At 37.3% G+C, this 15,615-nt stretch overlaps 1 protein-coding gene across 1 annotated transcript in view; it reads left to right on the top strand.

The window, feature by feature from the left end:
* Positions 1–9,846, top strand: part of LOC136876466 (uncharacterized) — a 468,653-nt gene extending 458,807 nt beyond the window's left edge. Inside the window, exons 26-28 of the mRNA XM_068228445.1 lie at positions 2,469–2,674; positions 7,864–7,990; positions 9,419–9,846. Of these exons, the coding sequence (XP_068084546.1) occupies positions 2,469–2,674; positions 7,864–7,990; positions 9,419–9,610 (525 nt within the window). The 3' untranslated portion in view covers positions 9,611–9,846. The remainder of the gene's footprint in view (positions 1–2,468; positions 2,675–7,863; positions 7,991–9,418) is intronic.
* The last annotated feature ends 5,769 nt before the right edge of the window (positions 9,847–15,615 follow it).

Raw genomic sequence — 15,615 nt, 5'->3', positions numbered from 1 at the left:
AATGAAACCTCGAAGCACGAAGACATTAAACCATTATTGAAAGTCCCAGTTCTATGAAGAATGCTCAATAAATAATCAATAAAAATTTAATTATGTACGTCATAAGTGATTGTCCCACCAGTGACAGGTACAACAACTAGTGTTAAATAAATCTGAAGGAAAGAAGTAATTTTTATACTGTTGTTATTGAATGTATTTTGACATGTTATTACAAAAACATAATGAGCCTGGTTAATTTGTTTATACATGTCTGTGTCCTCATCTTGAGGTGATGATGCTGCTTGTATCAGGCTCACCCCAAATGGAGTTGTACTGCATACTATATACCACCCCTTTCACTGGATAATTAAACCTGATAATGACACTGACTGCAAATTGGTGGCTCAGAAATTTCTAGGTTATCCATGACAAGTGACGTACAGTTCTTCCAATAATAGGGGAGTTGAGAAATTTGGGCAACCATTATTAAACTTCCAGCTAGCCACCAGCATCTTGGAAAGGTGAGGCAATTCAGCTGATGAGCCCACTGTCACACTTGGGAAAAATGCTGGCAGTTCCATGATTGAAAAAGCCTAAACAGCTGGAATGTTTTAAACATTTGCATTCAGTGAAATTAAACTATGCTTTCCTTCTGTGAACTTAATTTTTGATGCAGGCCTATTTGTTTATTAAGCCATACCCTGAAGAGCATGTATGCACATCTGTATAATAGTATGGATCATACCTAATTATTGTGATTTTGTCGAGAGCTGCAGATCTACTGATGGTTTGTTTACATGCTGCCCACCTTCTGATGCAAAGACTGCATGGAAGGAGTCAAACGATACATATGGCATTTCTAGATCTTGAAAAATCTTTTAGTAGAGTGTCTCATGATCTCATATAGTATGCAGTGAAGTTTTATAATGTGCTGGAGCAGGGGCGCAGTATGGTTTTCTGCTTAGAGGAAGCTGTCAACTAAAACATGTTCTTGAATTCATTTACGATTATCGTTAAAACTAACATAGTAGTTTTTTTACATTTTTGACAGTTACTGAATGGTTATGAAAGCAGTTAAGTAAAATACTGCTTACCTTACTTCTTGTAAACTAGATCAACTATGGTTTTTCGTGGGTAGATCAAAACGTGCCCGTGATAGTCAACACCTCAGAGAGAGAGAAAGAGAGAGAGAGAAAGAGAGAGAGAGAGAGAAAGAGAGAGATGATGAATATTAAATCATCATGAATGTCGGGAGAAGAACCACAAAAAAATACTGAAGTGTCCAAGAAGGTTCAAAGTTATTTGGTGTAATGTGTCAAGATGTTCAAAATCCCAACATAGATGTCTGGCTCAAAGATACACTACTTTCTTTTTCTTTTTGACCCCTAAAAGCAAGTCCCTGAGAGCCTAGAAAGTAAACAGTAGTTTTAAAAAGACATATAATTTTCAGTTCTGTTTAACAGTTACATTGTGCTTTCCCATAACTATATTATGCTGCTCATAAACAAAACTCAATTTGAATATTTTTCAGATAACTGAAGCCTTTTTTTTTTTTGTAGAATTGTGTCTTTTATCTGCTTTATAAATGTTATTCAAATCATCATACAAATGCATGTTCCATACATTCCTTTCTTTCAGGAAATAAAAGTCAGGGTCAACAATACATTATACTTAATTGTTTACAGCCACACAGCCACAATATAGAGTTGTAAATGCACTCATTGAAATGCTGAATAAATGTCTTTGTGTTTCTGTTTTCAAACAAAGAATTAGCTTTGATGGATTATTTCAACAATATTTAATTTCTCATGAAATGATAACGAAAGCAAAGGAGCCTTAAGTAGTTTTCAATTGAATGCTTCCAACTACTTTCTGTAATCCCTGTACTTACACCACCTTTGCCCGCTGCTGTCACCAAGTCCTCTGTGCTGGGTTTGGTGGGATGTGAGTTTCCTAAGCGGCAACCCCATGGTCAGCCTCAGAGTCAGTTATTACTTACATGTGTCATTGCTACAAATAAATGTTAATAGAAATGGCAACACCTTGATTATAAACTTACAATCAACCCTAACAAAGACCCTTCTAATCACTGGAACTTACAAGGGAACCATTTGGGTTGGATCAGACATTTCAATGAAACATGAGTACACAATCAATGAACATATCATAAATTTGATGGTAACAATCATTTTTCCATAAAGTCAGAGATAGTGTTATAATTAATTTATGAACAACAGCAAGCAGCTTTGATTAATATAACCTTCGATGTTCTGATGTCGTAATTAGTTATCCTACGATACCAAGTTTTACTGCAATCAGTATGTTCAATACACCATGTTCCATTAAAAACTGCAACAACCAATTTCTATTTGTTAGGTATGTAAATATTATTTTGTGACAGAATGACAGTTATCATTTAAGTTTACTGTATATTTAATCTATAAATTATATTTTTCAGCCTTCTCTTAAGTTTGACACTTTACTTTCAGGTGGATGGTCTAAATCCTGCATCAACACTCACCGTCAGTGTTTCGGCAAAGACAGTAACAATGGGACAAGCAGCAAGTACAGTTACTCGAACATATCCTGAACCTCCTGCTGAGGTTCATCAACCTCTGATACATTCTAGGACAGGAGATGATGATTTGTTCAGTGTGACCATAACTCCAAGTGAAACCAGTCCTGGAATTCAAAGGTAAACTACAAGTTCTTAATGTTTCATTCAATTTATGTTAGATATTTCTATAGTGAATACTGAATATTCATATGTTCTTAAAGCCATTAACAACATCTGTGTCAACAGCAGCATTAGCTGGAGTAATTATTTTCATTGTAACAATACATAAAAATTAAAGACAACGATTTATTTGAATGGTTCTCTAAAGAGGTGGAAGATGCAAAGTACATTTCTAAGCAGCATATGTACTCCAATGGAGTGGCTGTAGAAGGTATATGTACTCATTGTTAGGAGCAGCTTAAATTCCTGCTACCAGTAGCTCTAAAATATTTGAGAACAGGCCATATGACAAGCCAGCCATCAAATTAAATTGTTGCATTCTTATGGAATGCTGTGTAAACAATTTTGGTTAAGGGATAGGCATGTTGACAAGGCCTGATTGATGTGGCTAATGTGCAGTTGAGCCATGAGGGTTGTGTCATTGAATGTCAGCATGCTGTCTCGATGATACAAGAAAATGACAAACACTTTTGAAGAAACGAATAGATATATGCCGTAGAGGAAACTTATAGGTTAGAAAATAAAATTTGTACATCAGATATGTTTTTAAATGATGTACAATGATATGCACTGAACAGCAAACAGTGTCAGTATTAATGCATCAGTGACATTCAATGTTGCCGTGCGGTGAGGAGCGCGCAGCTGTGAGCTCGCATCCGGGAGATAGTGGGTTCGAACCCCACTGTCGGCAGCCCTAAAAATGGTTTTCAGTGGTTTCCCATTTTCATACCAGGCAAATGCTGGGGCTGTACTTTAATCAAGGCCACGGCCGCTTCCTTCCCATTCAACATGACATAGCATGAATAACACTACCAATTATTATTATAGATGAAAGAAAATAAACAAAAGTGAAAGAGGATTCTCACAAAGCGTTCCATCAAACGGGGTGATTTCCTGTCCCATTGTCGCCGTAAGATCTATCTGTGTCGGTGCGACGTAAAGCAAAAAAAAAAGAAAGAAAGAAAGGAAAAAATCAATGTTTCTGTCTCTGAAGTTTAATGAACATCATCTGCATTCTGAATGGAGGGAAAAAAAATAGCACTTATACCTTATAGACAAGTCTACCAGCAATGACCAAACAATCAGAGGAGAAAATACGTAGGATTACCAACCTATTGAAGAATATGGGTATTAGCAAAAGAAAATGAAGGGACCTGAAGGTTGTGAAAATGAAGAACTCCTTAAGCCACACAATCCTAATACCTTTGGCATTGGAAAAGAACAAGAGTTGACCAAGGAATCTCAGATAGCAAAGATGAAAATGAGGAGCCCATATGAATAAATTAAAATAACGCCAGAATTAACTAAGGGCCACGAGTTTGCCAAACCACTCTCTAAAGTTGAGAGACTCTGGAGGTACACAAAAATCATATCACATAAAACACCTATGTACCAACCATTCATCTGCAGTTACGTAATTAAGCCACCAAAAATCAAATATGTAATATGAACAACATGACATAGCATGAATAACACTACCAATTATTATTATAGATGAAAGAAAATAAAGAAAAGTGAAAGAGGATTCTCACAAAGCGTTCCATCAAACGGGGTGATTTCAGCCAGTTTTTAGGTTATTTTCACGTTAATTCATGCAGGGAATCTTAAATTGTATTGTTTATCATCCAAATAATATAATACCATAAAAACAAAAATATACACCAACATATATGTTGCTGGGAGAACAAAAAGGTATATCTGATTTCACCTCATACATTGGGGTGGAATACGTAGCATCAGATGAGGAGATGAGAAGTATTAAAATTTACCTATAACAGTGACATTTACAGTAAGATAAAAAAGTTGAAGACTAGAAAGCAGCTGGAATTGATAAGATTTCTGGGGATATACTAAAGGCAATTGGTTGGAATAACTGAAATACTTATTTGATTATTGTTTGGTTGAAGGAGCTATACCAAATTAATGAAGAGTTGCTATAGTAGCCCCTGTGTATAAAAGAAGGGGTGATAGACATAAAGCTGAAAATTACAGGCCAGTCAGTTTGACATGCGTTGCATGTAAGCTTTGGGAAAGCATTCTTTCTGATTATATTAGACATGTTTGCAAAATTAATAACTGGTTTGACAGAAGGCAGTTGGGTTTAGGAAAGGTTATTCCACTGAAGCTCAGCTTGTAGGATTTCAGCAAGATATAGCAGATATCTTGGATTCAGGAGACCAAATTGACTGTATTGTGACTGACCTATCTAAGGCATTTGATAGTGTAGATCATGGAAGACTACTGGCAAAAATGAGTGCTATTGGACTAGAAAAGGAGGGACTGAATGGGTGGCTATATTTCTAGAAAATAGAACTCAGAGAATTAGAGCAGGCAAAGCTTTATCTGACCCTGTAATAATTAAAAGGGGAATTCCTCAAGGCAGTATTATTGGACCTTTATGCTTTCTTATATATATCAATGATATATGTAAAGAAGTGGAATCAGAGATAAGGCTGTTTGCAGATGATGTTATTTTGTACAGAGTAATAAATAAGTAACAAGATTCTGAGTGGCTGCAGGATGACCTCGATAGTGTTGTGAGATGGACAGTGGACAATGGTATGATGATAAACAGGGTTAAAAGTCAGGTTGTGAGTTTCACAAATAGGAGAAGTCCTCTCAATTTTAATTACTGTGTTGATGGGGTGAAAGTTCCTTTTGGGGATCATTGTAAGTACCTAGGTGTTAATATAAGAAAAGACCTTTATTGGGGTAATCACATAAATATGATTGTTAATAAAGGGTACAGATCTCTGCACATAGTTATGAGGGTATTTAGGGGTTGTAGTAAGGATGTAAAGGAGAGGGCATATAAGTCTCTGGTAAGACCCCAACAAGAGTATGGATTGATTGATTGCATGATTGATTGATTGATTGATTGATTGATTGATTGATTGATTGATTGATTGATTGATTGAACTGAAGAAAGGGCATGACTTTTACCTTTAGAATTCTCTGATGTTCTGGTTGTTGGTGATATTACTCTCAGTACATAACAACTGAGATCATGGCACACCAAACAAACAAGCAAACCCAACTCTAGGGCAGTATGTCAGCAGTGGATCACAAACTGTGATGACACCATACGACAGACATCTAGTCTGCATGACAGTGAGATATCGTACAGCTTCATCACAAGTGTTAGCAAAATTCTTGGACCAAAAAAGATGTGCTGACACATACCGATTATGCAGTAACAAAAAAGTATACAAAACATGCAGCAAGATTTCAGATACAATATGCAAATTAAGGGTTAAATTCTTTGGACATATTTCAAGAATGCCTGATGACAGAATCACTAAGAAAATTTGTAACAATTTCAACAAGTCCAATAGGAAAAGCAACTCTTATGACAAATGGTTTGTTAACACCAAGAAGAATCTGCAAGAAACGAACATCATGATTCACGACATCCACAACAAAACCACATTCAGGAACAAGATACACACATTTGAGGGGTTCCTAGAGCCAGAAACAGAGACCAAGAAGAAACAACATTGGACAGCTGGGAAAAAAAAAAAAAAAAAAATAGCTGTTAACAAGAGAATGAAGGAATACTGGTGTCAAAGAAAACTGAAGTTATGAAGAATTATTTACGTGGTCCATAGCTGGCCAAAATCGATTATGAATGAATGAAAAATGAGATGTTTGTTTGTTTCAGACAGGTTGAAAACCACTGAACCAATTGAGGTAAAATTTGGTATGGATATAGCTTAAAATTCTCTGTCATGTAAGGAATACTTTAGATTTTGGTATGTTTTATGTTTCATTTTGAATAATTATAATCATCATACTACCAGTTTATATTCTCTGTTTCTATCTTTTTCAGTATTGTATAGTATGTGTTCATATTTACTACAGTAGGTATAGATTTCATATTTCATTCTGTGTAGTCTTAGAATTCACATCTCTTATTCAGTCATTATTATATTATTATATTCTTTACAGTCTACTGTTTTCATTTATCGTCAAATCTTTTCTAATGTTATTGTGAGATGTGGTGTGATGAACATGGGCCCTGAGCTGAGTCTGGCAGTGGTGCAACTTGTGTCAGGCTGCTCCTGTTGATACTTTTGGTGTGACCTCCCTTTACCACCTCTTGTTCTTTTCTGACCTTGGTGATATTAGAGCATTTGAGGCCTAAAGAGGCTTTAATTTTCCCATTTTCTTTGCTGAGACCTTCATTTGTCCAAGGTTTGGACCTTTCTTCCTGCTTCAAGTTGTTTAGTTATTCATCATCTTCATTAATAGGAGATAGGCTGGGCTGAGTGGCTCAGACTGTTGAAGCACTGGCCTTCTGACCCCAACTTGGCAGGTTTGATCCTGACTCAGTCCGGTTGGTATTTGAAGGTGCTCACATATATCAGCCTCGTGCCGGTAGATTTACTGGCACATAAAGGAACTCCTGCGGGATTGAATTGTGGCACCTCAGCATCTCTGAAAACCATAAAAGTAGTTATAGGGATGTAAAGCAAATAACATTATTATTAACAGGGGATAGATTTTGCATTTGAAGCTTACAGAGACTTCCATTTTATTGCCTTTTGAAGTTCTCTGTTTTTTTCCAATACCTGCATTTGTCAAAGGTTTGGATTACATTTCTTCGTCCTTCAAGTTGTTCAATTATTCAGCATTAATAGCGGATGGATTTCACCATTCACAGGTTTTCTCTTTCTTTGCTGATACCATTGGACTTGCCATTCAACTCCAAGAGATTGCAGTTCCTTGTCAGACTGGCCTTTGCAATGCCAATAAACAAGTTGCAAGGTCAGACACTGCAGGTAGCAGGTCTACATCTAGAGAACCAGTGCTTAGTCATGGCCAGCTTTACGTGATGTGCCCTTGAGTGTCGAGTGGGCATGACCTATATGTTTATGTGTCTGATGATGTCATAAATACTGTTAACAAAAGCATGTTGTAAGAGACACAAATAGTTGTAGGTCACCTTACTTTAACCACTTTGATCCTTGCTCATAAATCTGTACAAAGAACGGGTGGGTACTTTAGAATAGATGTGCAACAATGCTCTGCAAGACAAGGAACATCTCTGCAATATAATCTATATCCACAGGCTTGCTAAATCTCTCCATAAAGAAGAGACTCAAAACTTGGCATTGTTGCTTACAAAATCTCCGTTTTATTTTCAGCACGTATTTGCTTGTGATTCTCCCTTCTGACATCAGACCTGATCCAGTTATCTGGGATAAAGAGCTCCTAATTCAAATGAAGAAGGCTGTGAATGCCTCTTTCTACCCAGTGGCAGAATTTTCATCAGTGAGTATATGTTTCAAGAGAAGAATAAATATTAAAAACATATACTCTAGATTCTCAAGAAGTCAATGCATTCTTTGTGCTTTTCATGGTTTAAGGACTGAACATATATTTTCTGTGTACTCACTGTTCTTATTTATTATTTTTAATATGTAAGCTTCTAAAAAGGGCCAAATGGATCAGAGCACAAACCAAACAGCAAGTACCGGTACTCAAAATGCAGTCAATTACTTTCATAATAGTTGCTTAAGAATGGCGACCTGATATATGCAGTTTCTCCAAAATGTTGTTTTATTATTTTGCTGTGACTATATACAACCTCCGGATTTTTCTGCAGAGACCACATTACAAAATATCCAGTGCAAACTGAAAATCTTGAACCAAAATTAATTTTTCATCCTAATAAATATTTTATCAAATATAATTCACAGTTTGTAACTGGCACAGTCTCTATTTACATTTTAAACTATATAGAGTTTTTCACTCTCCTGATTTTTGTTACATATGAGGTCTCCATTCTGAAGCGACCATCTACCGAAACTGTATGATAGAATTGCACATCAGGCCTGAAGCAGAATCCTTCAGTGCCCTCACCATCAGTTCATTAGACTTCCTCTCAGTACAAATAAATTATTACTGAACTGATGGAAAACTCCAAAATCAGGCAAACATCCTTCATTTTTTTCTCAGCTATTGAAACAATTAATCTGAAATACCTTGAGGAGGATTGGTTAAGAAATAATAATTTATTAATTTAACAGCAAAACCTGTGAAACTGGGCTATGAATAGTTCTGCCTTGTCAATAAAATTACATGCAAATACCTATAACTTACGTATTGCATATTATTTTTGTTCACCAAACATGTCTTGAGAACAAACCACTTCTCTTTATGAGTGATCTTCTAAACTACCAAAATCCATAAGACTTAATCCCAAAACACACGGAAATAAGTACTCACACTAAAAAACAAAATTGTACTCTTGTAAACAGTTCCTCTTTTTGGTATAGTCTTCTTATTCTTCCAAGAGAAAACTAATCTTGTTATCTTCCTCTAAAATGTTGTGTCTCATTACTTTATAAATAATCTCTTAAAATAATTAACACACCATCCAAAGTATTATAAAAAAAACTGTACATATAAATTTAGAGCTTATTTTTGAAATATTGACATTAAAAACCAGTACTGGTACTAAATAAGTGTTTTCTCTAATCTGAATACCTCTTTATTGCTTTGGAGTTAAACTTTCTTTATAATTTTGTTAGGAAGATATATGAAACAAATATGATACTTTTGGTATTTTGTGGTTGGCTTCTTCATGTTATTGAAAAATACATAAACACTCTTGAACTACAGAGCTCTCAGTTACAAGTGGCGGATATTAAAAGTAAAAATAAAATTTCATCAATATCACAAACCACTCTGTTTCAGGAGACGTTAACACTGGAAGAAAGAGTGAGTCTTGGAACAGGAGCTCCAAAGAAAAATGGTTCACTTGGTGTACTTGAAGATCCAGTCCTTTCTCATGGGTCATACAGTGCCGGACTGATATTAATCCTAGATTATTTTGGCTTGAAGAGCGTTGGTTTTGCACAAAGTGATTTCTTTGTTGTTCCAGAGTGAAATAAAGAATGCTATTTCAATACAGAATCTGAAAGTATTTATGCAGTTGTATCCCTTACAGGAAGTTTAAACAGTTCCATGTTATTAAATATGATATATTCATTTCTTCAATGTACAGCTGTTTAAAAATAAATACAAATTATGTACATTATGTGAGCACAATTTAAGCATATATTTATATGCCTGTAACCTGTTTTATGTTATTTTGTCACGATTAAAGAGAGTGGAAAACTTAATTTTTTTGATCTGGATTGAATTGTCAATGGGTTTATTATATTAAAAAATACAGCATTAGTTTCATAAACAGACAATGGAGGAATAAAATAGGTTAAGAGCAAAGACAAACTTTAAAAAAAAAATTTTTTTTACAATTTTGCTTTACATTGCATTGACACAGATGGGTCTTTGGCGACAATGGGATTGGAAAAGCCTAGGAGTGTGGAAAGGAAGTGGCCATGGCATGGCATTTGCATGGTATGAGAATGGGAAACCACAGAAAAACCATCTTCAGAGTTGCTGACAGTGGGGTTTGAACCCACTATCTTCCAGATGCAAGCTTACAGCTGTGCACCTCTAACTGCATGGCCAACTCACCCAGTAAGATGAACTTCTAATGTAGATGGAAGGGAACATTAAGTGCAATATGGACTGCAACAATTGTTTGCCAACTTATATATACACACATTTACACTTCCTGCCTGTATCTCTGCTTATAATAGACCACTGTCTATGTGAAAGACATTTCCTCTTTATTTCATTCATACTGGTACTCTACATAATAGCATATTAAATTATGTTCTCTTCTATTAGAAATCTATTATGTGATCATACTATCTGGAAGAGCATAGATTGAGCAGCGATGTGTAATAAGTTAACCCTCTCATGCATACATTTTCCTTTCCAAGCAGAAAACTATTTTTTTCTATTTATTATTCATTAACATCTACAAGAGCATCATTATGATGGTCTTCTTGGACTTTGAGAAAGCGTATGATTGTATGTGCAGAAACAAGGTATGGGAAGCCTTACAGCAAAAAAGGTGTCCAGAAGCAAACAATAGAAAGAGTATGGGAGATCTACCATGGGAGTGTTAGTTGTGTGAAAGTAGGAGGAGACAGAACAGATTGGTTTAAGGCAAGGAAGTGCTCTGTCACCTTTGCTCTTCATTGTTGTAATGGATGAGGTAATGACAAAAGTGGCAAGGAAAATAGGGGAAGGAAAAATGAAAGTGATGATGTTTGCAGATGACCTGTTACTCTGGGGAGAAAAGGAAGAGGATATCCAGGAACAGTTAGAAGTATGGGAAGATGAGGTGGAACGATATGGAATGAAATTTAATGCCAAAAAGAGCGAGATAGTGATCACAACTAGAAAGAAGGAGAGACCTACGAGAGGGATAATGCTTGGAGGGGAACAGCTCCTTAGGAAGGTGGAAAGTTTGAAGTACCTGGGAAGTATCACAGAGCAAAGTGGAAGAAATAATAAGGAAATAATCGAGCATTGAAGACAAGCAGGAGCATTCCTGAAAAGTGTCAGAAGCCTAGTTTGTAGCAAGGATGTCCCTCAGAGAAGCAGAAGAGTGATATACAGGATGTACTATGTACCTATGCTAACTTATGCAGCAGAAACTTGAGTAACGAGGCAGAAAGCTGTGACTGGGATACATGCAAGTGAAATTAAATACTTTTGAGAAGCAGGATAGGATTGACAAGAATGGATAAGATGAGAAACGGGAAGGTTAGAGGTATGGTAAAAGAAGAGCCATTGAAGAACGGGTTGGAGGCATCTAGACTTACATGGTATGGACACATGAAAAGAATGGCAGGGGAAAGGACACCCAGAAGGATGCACAAAATAAAAATAACAGGAAAACGACCAAGAGACAGCTTGAATAAAAGGAGTGGAAGAGTGTGTAAAGAGAAGAGGAGGAGACTGGGCAAGAGTGAAGTGGAAGAAGTGGTAGGAAGACAAGAGGAGATGGAAAAGCTTATGTTCCAAGCAAACCTGGCCAATAGCTGGAAACTGCATATGATGATGAAGATGATCATGATGATGATAATTCATTGAAAGCTTATAAGATAAAATCACATTTTCTAAAAACAATTATAGGTTCATTCTTTCTAGAAAATTTTATGGGCTTCACATGAGGCTTCTACATTTTTCAAGAAAATAATTATAGTATGGTGTATATACAATAAAATATAGTATCACTGGATAGAACACATATTTATACTATGAGAAACACTTTTACTCAAAATTGCTGTATTGGATATATTTACTTCAATAATTTAGCATGTGTGACATGTAAAACAACAAAATTTGAGATGACACCACAATGCTTCTCACATGCATCACCTGGATTTAGGTGGAACTAGTAACATACCTCGCACGACGTCTAAAGTGAAGTATGAAGTCATTATTTTACATGCATTCTTAATGGGAAGTACCAAAGAGCATATAGAGTAAGATACATATTAGGGACCACATAAAGCTTTGTGCATATGCTATTGGTTTTACGCCGCACCGACACAGATAGGTCTTATGGCGACGATGGGATAGAAAAGGGCTAGGAGTGGGAAGGAAGCAGCTGTGGCCTTAATTAAGGTATAGCCCCACCATTTGCCTGGTGTGAAAATGGGAAACCACGGAAAACCATCTTCAGGGCTGCTGACAGTGGGGTTCGAACCCACTATCTCCCGGATGCAATTTATGCATATGGAAGGATTATGAGTGGAAATTACATATATGTGATGCTCTCTAGAACACCACACCTTAATTCAAAAAATCGTATTTTTGGTTTACTTTATAATTTGATAGTAGATATTTTTGCACCACACCTTAATTCAAAAAATCGTATTTTTAGTTTATTTTATAATTTGATAGTAGATATTTTTGCAAACATTTTATGAAAACCAGAAGTCTCTTACTAAAAAAAACTGACCACTTTATATAACTTTGAAATTTTAAGTGAGAATTTATTGAATTTCGAGAAAATCGATTGTAAAGTAGGGTAAAGTACTCCGATATATATGAAGGATTTAAGAAAAAAAGTTTCACTGGATAAAGAAATATCAGCTTTGTGTGTTAAAATAATTTTCATAAATATTTTGGGAGTTTTATTCTCCGGAAATTAAATATGTAGGCCTAAACCTGTTCAAAATTTGAAAAAAAAGTGAAAAAGGATGTTTTAGTCTTGCGACATCCATATACGCAGAAGCTCTGTCTTAAGATGTACAAACAAGGTAAGGATACATAATTATAATACTCGTAGGCCTAGTAATGCTGTGAGCCTGTATGTCATACTTCACACCCAGTTACTAACTGTACGCCCCTACCTAACATTGCTCTTGATATTATCCGGAAGTAGAATTTGAGGTTCTCCAGTGAGGAGAAAGATTTTTCAGTTATTGAATTTTTGGAGTGGGTCAAAGATGTCGCTGCATGTGCCTCAATGCCCCTAGATTCCTTTATCCCTGTTATTCCTGTTATGTTAGAGGGATGTGCCAGCAAATGGTTCCATTTGATGAAATATAAAATCCATGGTTGGTCCAACTTTACTAAGGAGCTTAAAACTAGGTTTGGATTGTCAGACATGAATTTCATTTTTAAACAGGAGATTCTTCATAGGACACAATATCCTGGGGAACCTATTGATGAGTATGCGACCGGCATCCTCACCTTGTTCAATCGCTTGGATGTCGAAATTCATGAGACGGAAATTTTTTATACATTCTATCGAAATCTTGCCCCAAATTACAAATTGTTTGTCTAAAGGTTGGAAGTAAACTGCTTCGACGACATTGTGAATCTAGGGCGTGAATACGAGTCTACTCTTCAATCGAATCACCACCCGGCTTCATTGGCTAAATGGTTAGCATGCTGGCCTTTGGTCACAGCGGTCCCGGGTTCAATTCCTGGCAGGGTCTGGAATTTAACCTTAATTGGTTAAATTTGCTGGCACGGGGGCTGGGTGTATATGTTGTCTTCATCATCATTTCATCCTCATCACGACGCGCAGATCGCCTACGGGAGTCAAATCAAAAGACCTGCATCCGGCGAGCCGAACTTGTCCTCGGACACTCCCGGGACTAAAAGCTATACGCCATTTCATCGAATCACCTATACCAACCTCCGCCCCCGCCCTTCAGTTGCTCTTTTCCTGGCGTCGCTTGTCGTTCTGCATCAAAACTGTCTCTTTTGCCAAGTCACTCGCTGGTGCGTCATCTACTGAATGCCCTACCGACCGCTTCGAGTCCCCTCGCTCGTCCGGCAACGTAGCCAGCGCTCTCCCTGATCAGAATGTTCCCCGTCGCAACATGGCAACTTCTATTATATGTTGGAATTGTGGAAAGGATGGACACGTCTTTAAACAGTGTAATTCAAAACCTTCTGTGAAGTGCTGTGAATGTGGTCTAGCCGGCGTGTCCTGCAACATTTGCCTGCGATGTAACGGAAACCGGGGAAACTACCCCCGCACCAACATGAAGGCCCACAATTGGTGCCTCAAACCTTTTCTCATCGCCAGTTTTGTGGCCTCGCCTTTTCGTCACTCAGGGCCAAAATTCATTCCGGTTCATGTTCTTGATATGCTTTGCTTGATGCTGGATCCTTTAGGTCATTCGTAAATCAATCTGTGTTGGAGGAAATGAATATAAAAGATCTTCAAGATCGCGAATGTTCTATAGCCTACATGTCAGCCAATGGTCGCCGCATGAGTCCTAAAGAACGTACCAAAATCCATTTCAAAATTCATAACCTTTCGTGGGATTGGAATTTCAACATTGTTCCCGAACTATCTGTTCCCCTGATCCTTGGTGCTGATTTTATGTTAGTTACTGGGTTGTCCATTGACTTCATCAGCCGCTCATTCGCTTTTCATTTCCGATATGATGAGAACTTTCTATTTGAGTACCCTACCAATAATAGACCGTTATGTTTTATGTCGAACCACAGTCCTCTTATCAATTTATCTGATATATCCAACAATCAAGCCTCCGTGCTTAACAATCTCCTAATTGATTTCCCCGATGTGCTTACTGCAAAATTAGGTTGTGCTAAAGAATGTTTGTACTGTATTAGACTGAAAGACCATACTCCCGTTAGGCATTCCCCTTTTAGTTGCTCTCCTCCAAAGCTTGCTGCCATGAGGAAATGCATTAATGAATTGTTGGAGAAAGGTGTCATCAGCCCTCTAAGCCTTCTTTCAATAGCCCCGCCTTTCTGATTCCCACATAGGATGGCCAGCCGCACCTCGTGGTCGATTATCGATCTCTGAACCGCAATGTGGTATTCGACAGCTTCCCTCTCCCGACCATCGAGTCCGCACTTCAATCCTTTGGAAAAGCCCAATATTAGTCTCTTTTTCATTTTAATTCCGCCTATTTTCAAATTCCCCTCAAACCCAGTTGCCGAGAATTTACAGCTTTTGCCACTTCCTTTGGCTTGTACCAATTCAATAATGTACCGATGGGCATTTCGGTAGGTGGCCAAGCGCTGAGTCAGACCCTTGATTCTCTCTTTAGTGATTTTAAATTTTCCTTCCTGTTTTCATACAAAGATGACGTCGTGACTTATTCTAACACTTTTGAAGAGCATTATTAGTCATCTTCGGGAATTCTTCACCAGATTGTAAAGACACAGATTCACCATCAATCCTGAGAAAGTATCTTTATGTTCCAAAATAATTACATTTTTGGGTCATGACGTTGTTTCTGGGTCTGGCATTTCTGTTATTCCCCAAGCCAAGAAATCTCCGTGGTGTCTCTGAAATTTCAGCTCCTTTAAATTCCCAAAAACCAAACCAAACCAAACCCCATGGCACTACAGTCCTTGAAGGGCCTTGGCCTACCAAGCGACCGCTCGTCAGCCCGAAGGCCTGCAGAATACGAGGTGTCATGTGGTCAGCACGACGAATCCTCTCGGCCGTTATTCTTGGCTTTCTAGACCGGGGTCGCTATCTCACCGTCAGATAGCTCCTCAATTCTAATTCCGTAGGCTGAGTGGAC

Source organism: Anabrus simplex, chromosome 6 (genome assembly GCF_040414725.1).
Source record: "Anabrus simplex isolate iqAnaSimp1 chromosome 6, ASM4041472v1, whole genome shotgun sequence".
NCBI classification, from domain to species: domain Eukaryota; kingdom Metazoa; phylum Arthropoda; class Insecta; order Orthoptera; family Tettigoniidae; genus Anabrus; species Anabrus simplex.
The sequence above is the reverse complement of the archived record's forward strand: the minus strand, read 5'-3'. Positions and strand labels throughout refer to the sequence as shown.